General features: G+C 38.5%; 1 protein-coding gene across 7 annotated transcripts in view; it reads left to right on the top strand.

Annotated features, from left to right (window-relative positions):
* LOC121906267 (RNA-binding motif, single-stranded-interacting protein 3-like) overlaps positions 1-17,217 on the top strand; it is a 192,345-nt gene that overhangs the window by 102,345 nt on the left and 72,783 nt on the right. For all 7 annotated transcript variants that reach the window (XM_042425030.1, XM_042425028.1, XM_042425029.1 and 4 more), the window contains one exon: positions 10,661-10,752. In XM_042425030.1, the coding sequence (XP_042280964.1) occupies positions 10,661-10,752 (92 nt within the window). The remainder of the gene's footprint in view (positions 1-10,660; positions 10,753-17,217) is intronic.

The raw sequence follows: 17,217 nt of genomic DNA, 5'->3' as shown, positions 1-17,217 counted from the left end.
CTGCTATTAAATGTCTTTAAAAGCTATGCTGGTGATATTCTGTTTTTCTTATTGTCAACAAATCCCATCAAAAGACCAAAACCTACACTGACTCGATCCTATGAACAAATATTGTTGTTTATTCAAAGACTAGTAAGGCTGTTTCTTCTGTGCTAACGAGCATTGTTGTCCATAAACCATTCAAAAAGAAATTCAGTGAGCCACATTGTTGGGTGACATGTTCCTATGTTACAATGAACATGGGCAGTTTAGTTTATTTTGAGTCTATCCCACATCCAACATTCAGCTGCCATACTCACTTGAGTGCCAAATGTGTATTAGTCCATGACTGAAAATAGTCCCAGACAAATGCACTATTTATTCCTGTTTTAGTCATTTGCTAAAAACTGCAGTTCCCAGCAGTTTGAGGCAATTACCTAGCCTTTTTTAAAAATAAAACTATACTATATTTGTGACTGATTTACATCTTCTGTAGGAATAAAAGAGGGTTTGGGCTGAGAGCTACAGAAAGTATTGAGTGATAGACAAAGGCATTGTTGGTTTTAGTCTTTTCATGGGATTTGGTGACAATAAGAAAAATCTAAAATAATGCCACCCTTAAGCCCAAAATATACTCTCTGCATCTGTGTGGCTGTGAGGGCCTGCATGGCGTAAATTTTGTCCATCTGTTCTATGTCTGCAATGGTCCTTCATCCTTTGATCTTCTTCTTTGCCCTCATTGAAAAATCCAGAATCTATGAATGTACAAATATGTTTAATTTGATAGGTTTGACTGTTGGACACAAGAAGTGTCTTACTTCACTGAAAAGTCCATTCTCAGTTTATGTGCACTGGTGGCTTCAAATTTCCACGTCACACTTGTGTAAGTTGCATATTAGACCACAATTGGCAAACTAGTGAAGTTACAAATCAAGCTCTTAGGTACACACTTGTAACTCAGCACAAAGAAACTTTCCCTCCTCAGCAGATGGATGTGAGAACTGTCTTCTAGTGTCAAACTCTGCACATTCATCATCCTGCACAATGAAGGTCAAACATCTAACTGAGGTCACAATAAGCAAAACATATTTTTGAGTGGAGGAAGACTTAAAGTAGGTGTGCATGTTTGTGAGCGACAACATGGTGTGTATGTGTACATGTTTGCAAGTGAATAGTGCTGTAGGAGTACTCTATCTGGCATTATGCTCTAGATATATTGCAGACAAGGCCTTTATGAATATTAACCATTAGAGACTGTTTCAAAATTCAAACCCATGATGTACATCCAGCTATAAATTTATGCTTATTATTTACTGTAATGCACAGAATCCACCAAATTCAGCAACATAGGCAATAATTACAGGCTGCAGCCCTCATCAGTAAATTCACTGCTTGTGATGTGGACTTCATACATCTCTTAGCCAGTTGTTAACTTACAATGAAGGAGTTTCATTATCAGTCGGCCATTAGAATGCCTTACAACGGGATAAGTGTTGGTTTGATTGCAGTGGCATTCAGTGGGGACAAGATAGGTGCTTAGCGTGACTAAGAGAGTACAAATTGGCACAGAGAGTTCTCTTGGAAAGGGAAGGATGGATGGGAGAAGGCATGGGGAGGTGGAGGGAAGGGGTAAAAATAACCTGGGGCTGACAGAAAAGGAAGGAGATCCTTTGAAACTGATGATTTAGCAGACAGTCTCCTCTTTTCAGGAAGATTTTGTAGACAGGAAAGAGATCTAGACAAAGAGACAGGTAAATAAATAAAATCTTCTTCCTTTGCAGTTTGCAGGCATAATGTTCGATCAGTTTTCATACTGCTGTTGTCATGTGAAAACCTTGTGATCCCAATTTTCCTGTTGTTATTTCATCTAAACGATTTTGTCGTGTTCTGAAATGTGTTGATTCCAGAGCACTTAAAACCCTGTCGAGCCCCGTTCAGTGAACTTACCTCTGTTTCTGAAAAGTTGACTTTCTCTTTGGAATAATGTGTGAAAAATATATTAAGGTGTAGTGCATTATCCTGAGAATTACTATTAAACTAATTGTCAATTCAGTCAACAAAGGAAGTAAAACGTTTGCTTTGTTACCCATAAAAATATAAAGATTTTCTTTGTAAAGTCCTCTGCTTTGTAGCGGGCACAATGTTAAATACACTGACAGTTTTCTAGTTAGCAGTGTGGGAGCTCTGGGGGAGGGAGAGGGCACAGAGCACAGGATGGAGGAAGGAAGGGAGAGGAAACCACTTTAGATTGTAAAGGATTTCCATTTCCCAAAGACAAGCGCCCTCCCTCTCACCGTCTCCATGTCTCCTGCCTGTACTCCACCTCCTTCTCTATCCCTTTGCTCATCTCACTCTTACTCTCTCTCTCTCCCCCTAACTCTCTGCCTCCCCCCATTCCTCCTTTGCTTTGTCTTCCCCCCCCCCTTGTATTCTTTTAGCCCATTCTAATGGCCCAAGGCCAGGAACTCTGGGGGCTCAGGAGATTAGATGGGAGCTCGGGATGTGTGTGTGTGTTTATCTTTGCTTCCATCTGTGTCTATGTGTTCATATGTGTGTGTATTTATGTGTGTGTGCTGCTGTTTTTTTTTTTTTTTTTTTTTTCATTCACGAGTGTAATATCTGTCAGGCCTGACTGAGCAAGATGAATTTTCATCTCTGTGTCATCATAAGGCCACAGATGGGAGGGACAGGGCACAAATGAGAAGGATTATATAATTCAGAGATATTTTCATTCTTCCGTTCTCTGGAAATATCCTTATCAGTGTACCCAGAAGAGCTATCATTTTTATCCACATGAGATGAGAGTTTTCACCAGAACTAAAGAAGGTAGGTAGTTTATAGGCTATTTGAAAATTTACAAAAAAAAAAAAAATATGTTGGCAGAAGAGTGGCGTAGTGATTTGGGAAACTGTCCATCAGCTTGGAAGGCAGGCATCTGCTCATAGACTCGATGAGCTTCCACCAAGCTGAAGTGTCCTTGAGCAAGACAATGAATCCCTAACAGCTCCTGGGATGTGTTCTGTCACTTATACTTGACCTCTGACCTCCCTGGATAGAGGGGAAAATACATTTTCAGAAAACACAGATGTCTCCTTGAGTGATGAATAGAGTAAAAGCAAATGGCCGTTCTTTTCAAGGCTGATGTTCCATCACACCAGACTAGTCAATGAGATGAGCACTTGGAGATAAAATATCTCTATCATTCATGCCTCTGGAAGAGTGCATGGTGTCTGGCGATTGGTGTAAACCACATAATACACACGGACTGTCAGACGTCTTCTGATGCGAGGACTAACCAAAATGTGCAGTGCAAAGCTAGATTACACGCCAACATCTACAACGACTCAATATTTTATTTAGAGATTACGCAGAAGACTCCTGAGACATGGACTCAATTTTCTGGTATGCTAACACTCAGGACACACTTGATATAAGCCTTGATATAAGAGTTGATTGGTAAATCACTGTAAACAGAGCAGCTCTAAGAAGTGGCCCCTGGTTACATTACATATGAAAGTCTCTAGTCTCTAGTTTGATAGTGGTAAACACATCAACCTGTTACATCAGAGCACTGTGTTTTAATTCAACAGAATCTCTTCACAGTTTTCTCTGATGGTAACAGACAGGACCAATAATGCATTACCACTTGTAACGGTAAACTCACAAACAAAGCTTTTTCCCTTTGTTTAGAGAAATAAAAAAATTAAAATTGGATAAAATCATCATGTCATGTCAGAATCATGTTGATACTTACTATGTCCAGGGCTTTGAATATTCCTGTGTTATGTTACAATACTTTCTGCCTCTCACACACAAACAGAAACAGCAGAATATGAAGTTTATTTTTTAAGTATAGCCTCTTAAATATTCTTCTGTCAAAAAAATAAAACAGAAAACTTTTATTTTTACATTCTGGATGGATCTAAATAATGTAAGTATTACGTGAATTTACATTTTTTATGCAGTCCTGCTGTATCATAGAATTCACCTCCTGCTACCCTCATAACACAGAAATATAATAATCTATAATAAATTTCATGCCTACTTATTGCACAGGAGGAAATGGAAGTGGTTAAATAAACCATTTAGCAAATGAACTACTCCAAATGAGTCAATTTGATGGGTAACACTTTACAATAAGGGTGCATAAATTAACATTAGTTAATGCAGTAATAAGCATTAACTAACAATTAATTAACAGTTAACTAATGTGTCATTTACTAATGGTGTTCATGTTAACTAAGGTATTAATTTATACACTATTTAATAGTTTATAAAGATGCTATTAACATTAGTTAATACAGTAAATAACAATTACTTCCCCAATGCAATATAGACAAAGTTGTACCATATGTTCAATAGGGTTCTGTGTTTTTGATTTCTATGATGGTGTAACCCATTATTTAATAGTTTATAAAGATGCTATTAACATTAGTTGATAGTAATAAGCATTAAATTAATTAATACAATAACAAGCATTAAGTAAAAAAATGTAACAAATGTCTCTTGTTAACATGTATTAAGGTTTTACATGTTAATTAAGGTTCTAACTAATATTAATAAATGGATGATAAAGATGTTAATGAACATGTATGTCATGGAGTTCAAAGCTAAGTCTTTAACTTAAGAGAAAACTGTTTTTATAAATGTTAATTTAAGGGTAATGATTGTCCACTTACTTGTCCATCATCCAACTTATAACTTATTTTTTGTAAAAGGTTGAGATTAGTGGACACACTCTATGGCCTTCATGTAGAGGTTAAAGTTGAAACATGTCTCCCTTAAAGGTAAACTTACAGATTTTTCAAGTTGGACCCTACTATCCCATCATTTTAGGCCTAAGTGACTAATGAGGACAAACATTTTTGAAGTTGGTCCAGCACTGAGTGAGAGTGCTTCAGCCGGCGGCCATGAAACAGGCTGTAATGTAATCCGACGGGGCAATTGTGCACGTCGAAGTACATCCACTAAAAGTGCTTGTTCTTGCCACTGATTGGCATCGTTTGTTACAAAAATAACGTCAAACACAGGAACTAGCCGCCTGTAGCAGCATTATGGGTAACTGCAAAGGGATCTATATCCGGGGCAGGTTGCCAGCTAAACTAACCTCCCTGTGCATATTCATCTACACACACCGGTTTGTTTACATGTATTGAGGCTGACTTTCACCATGGTTAGACTGTAAGGAAACTAAAAAAACAATGAAGTTCAATGACGAATTATCCCATGGACTAGCCACCTCTGACAGCATTATGGCTAACTGCAACGGGATCTATATCCGGGGCAGCCTGCACGTCGGTTTGTTTACTTCTGAGGCTGTGGATATCTAAGCATCTGTACATGCTAGAGAAGTGACGTTAGTCACACAGTTACGTGTTGAAATCATATTTTTCTTACCGTGTGGAGCTGAATGTTTGGTCTAGCCAGCCTCGCTCTTTTCATCTAGTTGATTTTGTGGAGGTGAAACAGTCTCCAGGACAACAATGTTGATAAACGTTGTAAATCCATTTGTAGTAGTTACACAGCTGGGATTACTGAACACTTCCAGATTTTCCGAGTCTGGCAGCAACAGGTCCCACTCTGCAGAAAAAGTTTTCCTCTTCACTCATCAGGAGAGCAGTGACTGCAGGAAAACCAGCAGTTTCTCTGAGGTAACCATTACTGTATGTTGTCTTTCCTGACGGACCTATTGCCTTTTGCCTCCATTCTTCATTTTTCCTCTTTCATTTCCACAGGATAAGCTGTCATTACACTTGGTTTGTTTTTTTTCTAAGAAAAACAATTTCAACACATAACTGAGTGACTAATGTTACTTCTCAAGCATGAACAGATGCTTAGATATTCACAACCTCAGATGTAAACAAACTAACATACAGGCTGCCCCGGATATAGATCCCTTTGCAGTTAGCCATAATGCTGCTACAGGCGGCTAGTCCATGGGATAATCCGTCATTGCATAGTTTTTTTTAGTTTCCTTACAGTCTTACCGTGGTGAAAGTCAGCCTCAATACATGTAAACAAACCAGCGTGCATGGATGAATATGTACAGGGAAGTTAGTTTAGCCAGCAAGCTGTTCCAGATATAGATCCCTTTGCAGTTAGCCATAATGCTGCTACAAGCAGCTAGTTCCTGTGTTTAACGTTACTTTCATTGTCAGACACTTATATTAACAATCTGAGCCTGTCAGTGGAAAAAACAAGCACTTTGAATGGTCGCACATTGACAGTACGCAATTGCCCCATATGATTACACAACAGTCCATTTCGTGGCTACCGACTGAAGTGCTATCACTCAGTGCTGGACTAATTTCAAAAATTGTTGCCCGCATTAGTCACTTAGACCTTAAATGATGGGAAAATAGGGTCCAGGTTTATAAATCCTCAAGTTTCCCTTTCAGTTACACTTCATAAATCCATAAGAATACTGAGAAAACATTACTTAACCATAATTAACCATGTATTAATGCTCTTTGTGACCCTTGTAAATTTGAAACAATCACACAGCTATTATACATTAGTATAAATACGTCCAACTGGAAATGAATTCATCATGACAACCATATGTTATCAACATCATTCATTCCAAATTTAAAAAAGATGAAAACTTTATGCTACATGTTAACAGAAAATGTAATTATTTTATTTAGAAAATTTAACAATTTTAGCGTTACCATATATGTTCTGCAACATTATTAAGACATTACAATTTACAAAGTAAATAAATTGAAAGAAACCGTCCTGTAAAAGAAAGCAATGTTTAATCCCATGGTAATACAAAGTCTTTACCACATCCTTTTATCAAAATGGATGGTTTCCTTTCCCATGAAATATAGACAAACTTGCACTATATGTTCCATAGTGTTACTAACTAAGATACAACATTTTATTGAATAAATACGTTGAAACAGGAGAACCTTTAAAGAAAGTAATGCTTAATGACATGGTAGCTACACTGTACAAAAAAAGCGTGTTTGTGATGTAAGGATCTTAAAATAAACTGTACAACAATACAATGTAACAATATGTACCAACACAAAGCTACACCAGCACAAGCTAATTGTTTTTTCCATGTAAATTTATAACTATTATACACTTAATAGAAACTGGGTTCAAAGAGACAACTCCCTACTGTAGCACTTGTATTCAACTTAGGCTATGATGCTACTTTGTTTACCTGGACTCTGAGGAGTCAATATAAAAAGATTGAGTGGTTAACAAAACAGTTGGCAGGTTTATTACAGTGCATTCAACATTTCTCTTACAGTTTACAAAATTGAAAAAACCCACAATGAAAAGAGCTTTTGTAACCAAACAAAAATGTCCTTAGTGTCTCTTTTTTTCTTAATGTCTCTCTATCTGGGTAGGATAAATTGTTGATGATCATTCCTTATCTGGCAATTTTCTGCAAATCCGTTGTGTCAGTCCCTTAGAATGGAATCTGAAACTGCTTCCAGGTTTCCCTCCAGATGTTTCACCACTGGGCCTGGCCTGCTATCATGTTCCAGCAAAGAGTTAGCATCAAGCTACATGTCCAGGGTCATCAAAAACCAATCTGCATGTATAGTACAGAATAAATCAGAAAAATCATCATGCAGCCTACTTTCAAATGAGATCTCATCTACTTCCTCAAAACTCAATTTCACAACCCTATTGTCGAGGGATTTTTCTTATAATTTTATCGTATTCCACCAAAAATTAACTTCATCTAGTATCAGTAAAGCAATGCATTGCTCATATAAATGAAATACATTTCCCACATCTCTCATCTAATATAAAATTATAATCCCTGAACAGAATAACTTTGAAAGAATTAAACTAGCATAACTACAATCAACATATCATGAATACAACCAATAAAAATACATTTGGACACACTGTATGCATCCAAAATACTTTGTAGTACTGTTCAAAATACTGTTCAAAATACTCTGATTGGTTTTACCTTAATTTCACACAGATTAACTGAATTGCTCATATTGTCTTAAGTTAGCAAAGCAATTCTAAAACTTCAAGAAACAAGACTGATATTGAGATCTATAACTCGTTTCTGCACTTGTGCTTTCTTATCAACCAGAGTTTTTAGCTCTGCAGTTCCACACGCTTCCCTTTCTCTCTCAATCAGTGGAATCTGACGCTAACAGAGGCGTGCTCTCTCACTGGGTGAGCTGACAGGATGCACTGAGGGTCAAAATAACCTGACCTGCAAGGAATTAACCCTTTAGTGCTCAGATACTTTTAATTGGGTTACACCATCATAGAAATCAAAAACACAGAACCCTATTGAACATATGGTACAACTTTGTCTATATTGCATTGGGGAAGTAATTGTTATTTACTGTATTAACTAATGTTAATAGCATCTTTATAAACTATTAAATAGTGTATAAATTAATACCTTAGTTAACATGAACACCATTCGTAAATGACACATTAGTTAACTGTTAATTAACTGTTAGTTAATGCTTACTTCATTAAGTAATGTTAATTAATGTGCCTTTATTATAAAGTGTTACCATTTGATGGTTTAACAGTACTGTCTAGAAGCTGTATGCTCTGGTACAGTAAACATGATATTTTTGTCTAGAGACAACTCATGAAGCTCATTATTTTTAACTTGCCACATTTTTTGTCCTTTAAGTGTGAGCTTTACATATACAATACTGCTGCTTTACAACTATTTGTATTGAAGATAATACTGAATCTACCATCAAACAAGAGGCTTCGGTTTCAGACAAGTGGTGATTAATGGTCTAAGAACACTGGAATCCTGTCCAAAATGTGGTTAAACAAACACCCATTAGTTTAAGTGTGTTGTTTGATACCATTGACATACAATAGATATGGAACTTTTCAAAATTTTCTGGAATGAAATGAAAGCATCTCCAGGCTACTGATGAATACTGTATGTCTGTGCATTCTTAATTAGTTTGACGGTTTTGGTGTGGCCCTAATTACATAAATAGAGATAAAATACAAAAAAACTATGAATGCTTGTGTATGTGCATGCATGCTTGCATTTATTTATGAATCTGTTTTCTGTGCATATCTGTGTATCCACGCTTGTTTGGATCTGTGTTTGTTACAGTGGCTTATGTGCACGCAATATATGTGTACGTACTACAGTGAGAACTTGCATGTGTATTTGTGTTATCCTATTTTGGCTAAATTATGGGTTTCTCATTAGCAACAGTATAAATATTTGTGTGTGCAGGGCAGATCTTGCTGTGAAAGCAGCTTGCTGCCTTTGAACAATAAAACATCATCTGCTTATCAGCAAAACAGAGAATGCCTCCAAATTCTGGAAAAGACAGACAAGAACAGATGTTAGAAATGACGAGAGAGGGTGCGTGAATATGTGTGTGTGTGTGTGTGTGTGTGGTAGAGAGAGAGAGTGTATTCCCTCATTCTTAGCATGTTTACATTTAGGATTGTAATGAGTGAGGCTTTTGAAATGTGGATCATTTAATTGTGTTAACACACAGCCCACTCAAAACTACAGCTGGAATTTCAAAGCTGTTGTGCTTTCCGAATATTTTTCTCTCTGTGGCTTAATGCCTGCGTATCAATATCTCTCTTTTATTATTCTCTTTTACAAACACAGTCAAACTATTCTCACACAAGCGGTGTCTCAGTTTAGTTCACATACACACCACACACCCTTGCACAAAAGCTGTCATTCACACTGTAGACTGGCTATGTCTTTTTTGCACTTTTCTCTCCATTTGACATCCTTTTCCAGCTCCACCCATCTGACCCAGTAAAACAGGGCGTATTTCTGAAAGTAAAGATTGAAATGTGTGTGTTCAGACCTTTTGTCCCTCAGTGCTTCCTTGTAGGGCCCAACCTAGATCCCCAGAGCTTCAACACTTTGACAGAACACTGTGCACAGACACACAAAATGATGTAGACCTAATACAGTAGCAATAAAACTGACTGGAGGTTGTTTTCTTTGACTTTGAATCCGTTAAATCACAGAATTAAATGCAGCGAATTTCTCTTGCAGAGGCAGACAATACTAACTACTACTATAGGAACATCGTATGTACTGACATTATAACACAGAGACAAAATGACCTCACATGCAATGCAGTGGGATATTAAATGTCAGACAATAGGAAGGCGGTAGATTTTACATATAAAACATAACACTCTGTCTGCATTAAGTCAGTATACACATGGTATATAACATGCATTTACAGAGAATGAATGGTGATCAAGCCTTTATGCTTTGTAGCAGTACCATGATGAAGTGCAGTGCAAGACATTAGTCATTACAAAACATTGACGTAGTTCCATTAAAAAGAGCTATAATGCACAAAAACTTGTGCAGACATTAGACGATCTCTTAGATCATAAACAAGATAAGAGTTACTGTTATGACACCAATTCTGTTGATGTTCTGTGCTAAAACCCATTTAATGGCGGGGACTAGCAGCTTTCATTGAATACGTGATCTGACTTATGACACACTTATTGTATTTATGCAGTACTGAAAATAAAACTCAGGCTTGGATCTTTGACAGAAATTAACACTGGCTGCTCTTGCTCAGCAATATTCAGAACAACATTAACTGATATTCTATTTTCTCTGTTTTGTTTTTCATCATATTCTCTTCATCCTCCTCCTCATCATCTTCTTCGTCTTATGTGCTACCTCTGTCATCTATGTATGTTGATATAGGCTACGGCTTTGTGGACTTTGACAGCCCTGCAGCTGCCCAGAAGGCTGTGGCTTCGCTCAAAGCCAGTGGAGTCCAGGCACAGATGGCGAAGGTAAGCTTTACCCCGCCCTTCACTCTCTGCTCTGCTTTACTTGTGGTCATTGAGGTGTTTGGCTTTTCTTGTGATGCTACAGTCTAGGTAGACCCTGTCTGTAAACCTCGAAGTAAAACTGGGTTGGTGGCGATGATGAAGGCTGTGAAGGTGTGATGATAATGATAACAGTGGCAACAGTAGTGTGATCATAATAATAACGATCATTGGATTTACTGTATGTCAGTTATACTGTTACATTGATTGATGTGAGACTGATAGATACAGCTTTGATGAAGTCAATGATGAGATTATTGATTGAGTCCATGATAGAGTTATAGATTAATGGCTATGGCCATGATGAGCTTATTGATCAAACCTGTGAAAAGATGGGAGAAAGAACAGAGCAGATGGCTCCCTCCGATCCCGCATTCTTTATTTTCTTCTTTAAATCTTTCTTTTTTCTGTTTTATGTGTTCCCCCCATATTTATTCACTATTTTCTTCTGTAATGCTAATAATCTTTCCTGTTTGTGCTTGTAATTGTAGACATGTGTGTGTGCATATGAGAGTATGTGTGTTGTGGAAAGAGCACAAGAAAGAGAGAGTGTGAGTGTTCAATCAAATTTGCATGCATATATTATCATGCATCACATCATTATACAGTAGCAGCAAATCGCCCTTACGCCCGTCTGCCTCTTCTATCAAAGAGAGCATACAGGTTACTTTGATGCGTGTTCATGTCTAGCTGGGAGTTGTGTGCAACAATGCTTTTCCAAAACATTTGGGCCTAACCAGCACAATCACATTATCCCTCTATGTGTGAAGGAGAAAGACATTGAATAGCCTGCCTTGCTTTCAGATTCATTAAAGCTGTATCGCTGCATAGTTCCTTTTATAAATGAGCGAGGAGTGCAATTAAAATGGGCCAGTCTTCAGGCACCAGGAGCATCCCATTGAATTAAACAGCAGCAAGCCTCAGAGCCACCTTTGCCTTACTCTTCTATTAAACCACTTTTCATTAGACTTCCATCTCTTATTTTGTTCCTAACGGCTTGGGGGGGCATTTGGAAGAGCAGTGTTGATGTGTTTAGCTGTTATTAAAGAGAGGAGAACCCTCGACTCCTTGGAGATTGAGTTCATCCGGAGGGATTGAATGGAGGGCAAGGAGTCAATTCCAAATGAAATTACACAGACTTCTTACTGTTTCATGAACTAATTATGAGCAGAGCTGCCAATGTCCCAGCTAACTTTTCAGAATCGGAGTGTAGTGATGTTGGATTTCCAGCTTGAGCTCTAACATTTTGTAAGATGAGCAACTTAATTGGGGTTTGACAAAATCTTGGTTTTAACACTGTATATAAACATGGACGCAGCGAGGTGTGACATCACTCATTGGTTTGCATTGGAGCCGGTTTGAAGCCCAGAGTTGCAACTTATAGTTAGCACCATCTTTTCCATTTGGAGCCAGGACCTTCCAAATAAGGAGTGTAGGGTGTTGCCTTTCATGCTCTTGGACACACACCCCGCTACCTCGGACTGTAGCGTAGCTAGCTTACTGGGATCACCAAGCGCTGCACACTTGGGCCAACATTAGCTAACTTACACAGTATGTATCATAATCAATTAAACTTAAATTTACTGACATATTGTGACAACAGTCTCACTCAGTATGAGTCCTGAAGCCGGAGAGAGCAACAGGTAAGCCAACTGTCAATCACAGCTGTCAGTCAACACCCACATGGCAGACATCAAAGGCTACAGTCTTCTAATCTTGTCAACGGAGCAATAATTTCCAAAATGATCACTAGCACACTTATTAGAGGGCCTGAATTTAACGATTGAGACCATAATGACTTATTTAAAAAAGTGATTGACTCACTATTTCAAGAGAGAAGTTGAGGCTTCATGAACAGGATTTAATCGGAGCCAGGGACTTTTTGGAGCCAGCACCTAGTGGCCATCGGTGGCATTACACTTTAAAGTACTTCTGCATTGGCTTCAGCCTCAAGCTGTGGTCATCACCACTTAGTTTTAACTCATTTAGTACCCATTAGACTGACAGAGACAAATTTGTCGAGGTGAAAACTCACACATCTTCCTCAGAGTACACTGATTTTTGGAGGTCAGCTGGGACAGAAACTTTTTTTTTAAGTTCTGATCTGCAAGAGAGTTAAGAGCTTTTCCATCAAAGAGAGCATTGAGGTGGCTGTAGAGAGAGAAGAAAGAGGTGATTAGCTTTTGTGAAAAAGAGATGAGATGTCTGAAAGAGATGAATATTGATTATTTTGGTGTGGAGAAGAGGCTTGGAGAAAGATTTGAAGACTGATCTGACATTGAACATCACTACTGAGACTATTGTTGGACTTAAATGCTGGGTCGAACATAATGTATACATGAACAACCTTATGAGATAAGAGGGCAAACATGCCATGTGCTCACCTTTAAAGATTCAAAATCATGGTACTTAAACTTGAGAAATATGAGTTAACTGTATGTTTTATGGCAAACTAAAGATAGTGTGGTCTGCATGGTTAAGTGTTTTATTCAAGGATTGATTGAATGTGTTATGATTAGACATTAGTGACAGTTGTCTGTCTTGGAGGTGTTCATCTGATGGACTGGTTTTGAGGAGAGACCGCCTAATTATCAAGCCTCGCGGTGGAAATGTGTAGCTGTCATGGGTCTGATATCCTTAACCTTACTGACAACAATAAGAAATGAACTGTGTTCAGTCAAGTGTAGCAGGGAAAACAATTCTATTAAATGGTTGGTTTCAAATATACATCTGTGATTGTCTTTATTGGTAAAAATAAACGGTGAAGAATATTTCACTCCTACGTCCTTAATCTGAACATTATATATGAATTAAAGCTCTATCAGGTGGAGGTAGATTTAAAAAACAAAAAGAAATATTATCTTTCATTCACAGAGCAGAGTTAACACCGGCGTTTTTATATCATTCTGACAAAGGGGGTGATATTATCTAAAACTGAGTAACAAATTATGAGTTCACTAAAATCTTGTGAGTAAAGGGACTTAGAATATGTGTTAAGGGAGGGAGAGTGGACAGCATGTGTACACAGAGACTTAAAACTTAAATTCAAATATGTGAGCCCAAAGAAAAACACGCCGATACATACTGATACATGCCATATGTTACGTTAATGTTCCTTATGGCTTTATTTAAACATGACAGGACATTTAAGGAAAGAGCCAATGCTGTCCATCCTGACTGGAGAGCTTGAATAAGCAGATTCACCAATGATATGAATGCACATAGATGTACAACAGAATGTGTGAGAGATGTTTAGAGGTAATTGTGTTGAGTGTTTCCCTTGTTTATGGCGCGTCTTAATTGCCATTCCCACATGTGGTGTGACCCACATGGTTAGTTCTTTATACCATCTATCAATGTCGCAGATTGTTATTAGCTTAATTATGTCAGGAGGCTGATGTGTGCTGTGTACATTTACTGTATTTGAGATTCTGAGATATAGTTTATCCTGCCCTTTGGTTTGAGGTCACTGTAGTGGAGAGAATTGTAATCCTCATTTGCCTGTAATTAATGTCACCCACAAGATGTGCTTATTGTTGTTAATAATAAGTGAGTGTGACAATAAGTAATAATACACTGGTAAATGTATTCTGTATATTCCATATATATGTTTCTGTTAGTGCCTTTAGAACCACATATGACAGGATTATATGCCTATTGGTGGTCAATTAATCCACTGAACCAGAAAAAAAGAACATGTGAAGGATGTGGGTGGTACGTGCTGCCTGAGAGGCTAAACTCATGGCAAGTAATTTAAAATATCTTAAAATACCCATGGTAGAATATGAAGCAGCTTTATATCTTATAATGCAAGTAGTTTTAAAATCCAACTGCTAACCTCAAAGTTAACCATGATTAGAGTAACTTCCTGACATTACTCATGGATTAATTAGAGTGCAGTTGAAGCAAGATTAGACCGTTGGTGTGTGTGTATAATTTTATTCACAGTGAAAAAACCCTTATCCATTAAATCCTGCAGCTTGCACTGACATCTTCTTTGTGATAGGTGCATGTTTTGGTTGCAAAATAAATGAGACAAGAGGAAAATACAGCAAGCTAAGATGTGAAGAGAGAAGAAACTGTGTCTGTGTTGTGTGTCTTCCACTCACTTCCTCAGTCTTCTTGGTAATTACTGTTGACCTGAAAGATGATTACTGCGACAGCTGTACTCCCCCTCTCTCTTGCCTGCTCAATCACAGTTGATTTTTCTGTCTCCATTCTCACTTTCTCTCTGTATGTACATCCATACGTTGAATCACTTTACATCACTTTAAGCAATCCTTACCTTAAAAGCTGTCTGTTACATAGACTATTTCAATACTGTCCCTCGATTTACTTACATGTTATATTTTTACAGTAATCTTTCTAGTTCAATTTTTTTAATGTTAAGTCAGAGATCACACACACACACAGGTGTATGATGAGGACATGTGTTTCATTTTCTCCTCTTTTTCTATTTTCTATCTGTGTCCATGAATACTGTGTGTATGCACTGTGTGTGAAATATATGTGAAATCTAGTCATCACAAAAGACTGATCCTTTGAGGCAAAACCATTTAGCTATGTAAAAATATTGTTTTTCTTTAAAATTCATATCAGGGTGCTACTTTGCCAAGAAAACACAAAAACTCACTAATATGCATATGAGCACTGTGTGTGCGTGCGTGTGTGTGTTTGTGTACAATAACAGTTACAGAGGACCAAGGTCACTATGCTAATTAGAGAGATGGTACCACTGGCAGTGACACTTCACACCTCCCTCCCTTCTTCTCTCCATTTATTCTTCCCCCGTCCACTTTGTCCTTGGCACCTCCTGCCTTTCTTTCCCCTTGTCTGTCTCTCTTTCTCTTCTTTAACTCTCCCTCTTCCCTCTTTTTTGGCCTAGTTTGTTCTCTTCATCTTGACACCCCCCCCCCCTCCACAGCCCACTTCACCCTAGCCCCCCTGACTCTCTGTATGTGTTTAGGTGTGTGTGCGTGGGTGGGTGTGTGTTTGTCTGCAGCAGGTGCTGCAATGCCTCCTCCAGAGTCATTAGTTACAGGGTTGAGTAAGGACAGAAAGTGAAGGCTAAGAGAGAGGAGAGGAGGTGGGGATCTGTGTGGGTTGAGAGAGGAAGGCTTGGTGTGATGAGAAACACACATACACACAAGTGAAACTTATTGCATGACTGTCATTTATCAGCCCTTATTAAACCCTTGGGTTAGTCCAGTTGTGTGCTTTAATCTATCTATCTTTCTGTCTTTCTTTCTATCTTTCTGTCTTGCGTGTACGGTATTTCTGACAAAACCCAGATGCCTCTTGACTCTTCTGATGTATCCATTGTGTGTGTGTGTGTGTGTTCTTGTTACCTCTTTGGGGCCTTTTCCAGTATAAACACCGACCTTGTCAGGACCAATGTCCTCATGGGGACTAGGCTTGCCACGGTGATCGATGTTACCGGTGTTGGGACATACACCGATTACATTACTTGTACACAGCCCATAACATAGTTTTTCTTTTTTCTATTGAAACAAACCCATTTATTTCGTTTTCACGTAACAGCGCCCACGTTCATCAAAGAAAAAAACTTGTAAAGTATCAAGTGTGTTATCGGACGACAGCTACGATTATAAACTGACAGTGTCTGCTCCAGGAGTGTCTGCAGCAGCAGCAGCAGAGTTGCAGCAAAAAATAGCAGAGTGAGATGTCTGTTCTCCCTCCTGCTGCTGTAAACAAACGTAACGCTAGCTGTTAGCAAGCAGCTGCTCTCATATCTCCCTGAGTCTCGGTGCTTGTTTTCGGCAGCAACTCTCCGACTCTCTACCTGCTCTGCTTGCTCTCAGTGTGTCTCTCTCGATGGCAGGCGAGTTGCTCCGGTTCTGGTTCTAAGCGGCGGTCGTCCTTTGGCTCATCCCCGTCTGTGTGCACCGCAGCCTGGCTATACACGGAGGACGACCCGCTAGCAGCAACCTGAAGCCCGCTGCCACTAACTCTTAAATAAGGGGAAAATCTAAACTAAAAATCTAATGTTAAAGATCAAAGTAAGCATTCTACAGATAAGCGTCATTGACGAATATCTTATTTTGTAAAATGTCTGGTGTAACTGGTAACACCGGTGTTGTCACAAGTTTATTTGTCGGTGGGAAAATTTCCTTACTGTGGCAGCTCTAATGGGGACCAAAGCCTGGTCTTAATGAGGCAAAAGTAGGGTTAGGCGTGAATTGGTTATGGTTTAGATTTGGCTTAGGGTTTGGATTAGGCTGTCTACAATTAATGGAAGTCAGTGCATTGTCCTAACAAGTGATGAGTCTATTCATCTTCTTGGCAAGATTTGTGTGTGTTGAAGCACTGTGTGTGCTTGTGTGTGTGTGTGTTCCCCCTGTATATGCTTGTAAATTTTGTGTGTCTGACAGCTGAGGTTAGTGATGAGCGGAGACAAAAACACATAGA

The sequence above is a fragment of the Thunnus maccoyii genome, chromosome 10 (assembly GCF_910596095.1).
Source record: "Thunnus maccoyii chromosome 10, fThuMac1.1, whole genome shotgun sequence".
In the NCBI taxonomy this organism is placed as follows: Eukaryota; Metazoa; Chordata; class Actinopteri; order Scombriformes; family Scombridae; genus Thunnus; species Thunnus maccoyii.
The sequence above is the reverse complement of the archived record's forward strand: the minus strand, read 5'-3'. Positions and strand labels throughout refer to the sequence as shown.